The sequence below is a fragment of the Sinocyclocheilus grahami genome, unplaced genomic scaffold (assembly GCF_001515645.1).
Source record: "Sinocyclocheilus grahami isolate Dianchi unplaced genomic scaffold, SAMN03320097.WGS_v1.1 scaffold2285.1, whole genome shotgun sequence".
Classification (NCBI taxonomy): Eukaryota; Metazoa; Chordata; class Actinopteri; order Cypriniformes; family Cyprinidae; genus Sinocyclocheilus; species Sinocyclocheilus grahami.
The window spans coordinates 16,725-19,224 of record NW_015507464.1 but is presented as its reverse complement, the minus strand read 5'-3'; the positions used below and the strand labels follow the sequence as shown (position 1 = coordinate 19,224).

The window sequence follows — 2,500 nt, the reverse complement described above, 5'->3', positions numbered from 1 at the left end:
ACGCAGCTGTAGGAATGACGGTTTGACGTGTTTGTTTTCTTCGCTCAGGTCGCAGCGTGCGATTCGCTGACATGCCGCCGCCCAAAGAGAAGAGGACGAGGAGGGTGATGAAGACGAAGAGCATCACACCACTGCAGGCCATGATGCTCCGGATGGCAGTTGTGTGATCTCATCATCACCATACCAGACCAAGTCAAGTCACCTTTAGCGCTTTATACAATACAGATTGTGCCAAAGCAGCTTTAGATGTTGACGTGTGTGTGTGTGTGTGTGTGTGCAGGTCAGTCTATCCCGGAGGATGAGGAGGAGGAGGAGGAGGAGGAGGAGGATGATGATGAGGAGGATGAAGAGGAGTACACAGACTCGGAGGAGTCGGATGCTGAGGATCAGGTCTCCACTGAAGCCACTCAGTCATTGGTCAATCCTAGACTTCCTGTTCTGTCTGCACCAATGGCAGTGCAGCAGCCTCCTCCACACATGCAGGCTCCACCAATCACAGGGCCTCCTCCTTTAGGACCACCTCCTGCTCCCCCAATGAGGCCGCCGGGACCACCGTCAGGCCCGCCCCCAGGACCGCCTCCCGGTGCGTCATTCATTCATCATCATCATTGTTATCATACAGATGATGCTGAAGAGCAGCAAACATACCGGTGTCGTTAGTTAAGCACAAGATATTTCACTGACAGTGATTCTGTGCTGAAATACTCAGTGATGTTGTTTGATTGTCTGTGGAGTCATGTGATGTGTTTGACGGTTGTTTTGGTTCAGAAGTTGAGTGGATTGTGGTGAGATGTTTGCTGATGCTGGGTTTTGTCACACACAGGTGCTCCTCCTTTCCTGAGGCCCCCTGGACTCCCCGTGGCCCTCAGGGGCCCCATACCACGCATGCTGCCTCCGAGGCCCCCACCGGGACGCCCGCCAGGACCCCCGCCCGGACCCATAGTAAACACTCAATTTACAGTTACAGGCAGTTCATCATTGAATTCAGTGATATCATCATTCAGCGCAGTTCAGTTTAAATAGTGTCTGTGCAATCAAGTCCACGATATCGCTGGACATTAAGTGTCCCCAACTAAGCAAGCCAGAGGAACCAATACTCCATTGATGACTAGGGTTGGGTATCGTTTGGGTTTTTTTCGATACCGGTGACAAATCGATACTTTTAAAATGGTTCCGGTGCCTGAACTGATAAATAAATAAAAATTCCCCCCAAAAATGATGGATTGGCCATTATAAACACACGATGTCTGTTTCATTCATACTGGACGCCAGAGGGCGCCCTCGCACAGAGAATACACACATCCAGTCACAGAAGTAGAGAACTCATGACCCTCCAGGAAATCCCTCATATGCACAAAGGCATCGCTATTATAGCTGTAACCGAGTAAACAGAACATATAAACGTTTCGAATGATAACACTCGACTGCGACAACCTAGTTTATCTGTGTTATTCAAGCCATCTCTGGTATTCTCATAATAATTAAGTATATTTATAATAGGGTGACCATGTTTTAGTAAAAAGGGGCGGGGTTCGTGGGCGGGGCTTCACCAAACAGTATAGGTAGCAAGGTTTTTGTTTGTTAAGAATAGGGAAATGCTAGTGTTAGAGGGTCATTTTTAAATAAAAATAGAACAGAAAAATAACAGATAATGCTAGTGTTAGAAGATCATTATTTATAATAAATAAAAAGAATATAAGTGGAAAGAATAGAGAAAGAATAGATAATGCTAGTGTTAGAGGCTCTTTTTTTCTTTACAAATAAAACAAGTAGTTAGAATAGAAATAGAATAGAGAGTGCAAATGTTAGAGGGTCAAGTTTTTTAATAAAAAAAACAAGCAGATAAAATCAGAAGTAGCATTAGAATATAGAGAGTGCTAGAGTTAGAGGGTCAAATGAAGATGAAAGAGATGTGTTTTCAGCCATTTCTTGAAAATATTAAGGACTCAGCTGCTTGGATTGAGCAGGTCATTCCACCAGGAGGGAACAGTTGATGTTGAAGTCCATGAATGTTTGATCATAGGTACATTAGGTAGAATGCAAAATGTTTCAATACAAGCATTTCAGTCAAATGTAATTTATGCAATATTTCAAACCTTTAACCCACTTGGGGGAAAAAAACCCATGGCAACAGTTTAAAAGTAGCCCAATTCTGTGGAAAAAACAAGGACTCAGATTCTGAGCTCATTGACAAATATCTGATCTTGTAAGATGTGCTTGCTCCCTTTACATAGACACAGAGTGCGTGTGATCACGAAAGTGAAAGTAAACGGCGCAAACGCTCATTCAAAAATATTTAAATACTCCGCATCCTGAGAGCGGCTCCCTGATGCGCCAAAATTATACACAATATTAGAATGTTTAAAGGAGTGGACACGAAACTCGCGGGAGCGAAACATGTTGTGGGAGCAGGCGGCAATGGTCAGAGATTCAGCGGGAGTGAGATTAAGAAAACAGCTGAATACCAGACATTTTGGGCAATTAAGAAATCCCGGCCGGA

At 44.4% G+C, this 2,500-nt stretch overlaps 1 protein-coding gene across 1 annotated transcript in view; it reads left to right on the top strand.

Moving 5' to 3' along the window:
* LOC107574610 (WW domain-binding protein 11) overlaps positions 1–2,500 on the top strand; it is a 17,988-nt gene that overhangs the window by 10,084 nt on the left and 5,404 nt on the right. Inside the window, exons 9-11 of the mRNA XM_016261052.1 lie at positions 49–159; positions 281–583; positions 824–942. Of these exons, the coding sequence (XP_016116538.1) occupies positions 49–159; positions 281–583; positions 824–942 (533 nt within the window). The remainder of the gene's footprint in view (positions 1–48; positions 160–280; positions 584–823; positions 943–2,500) is intronic.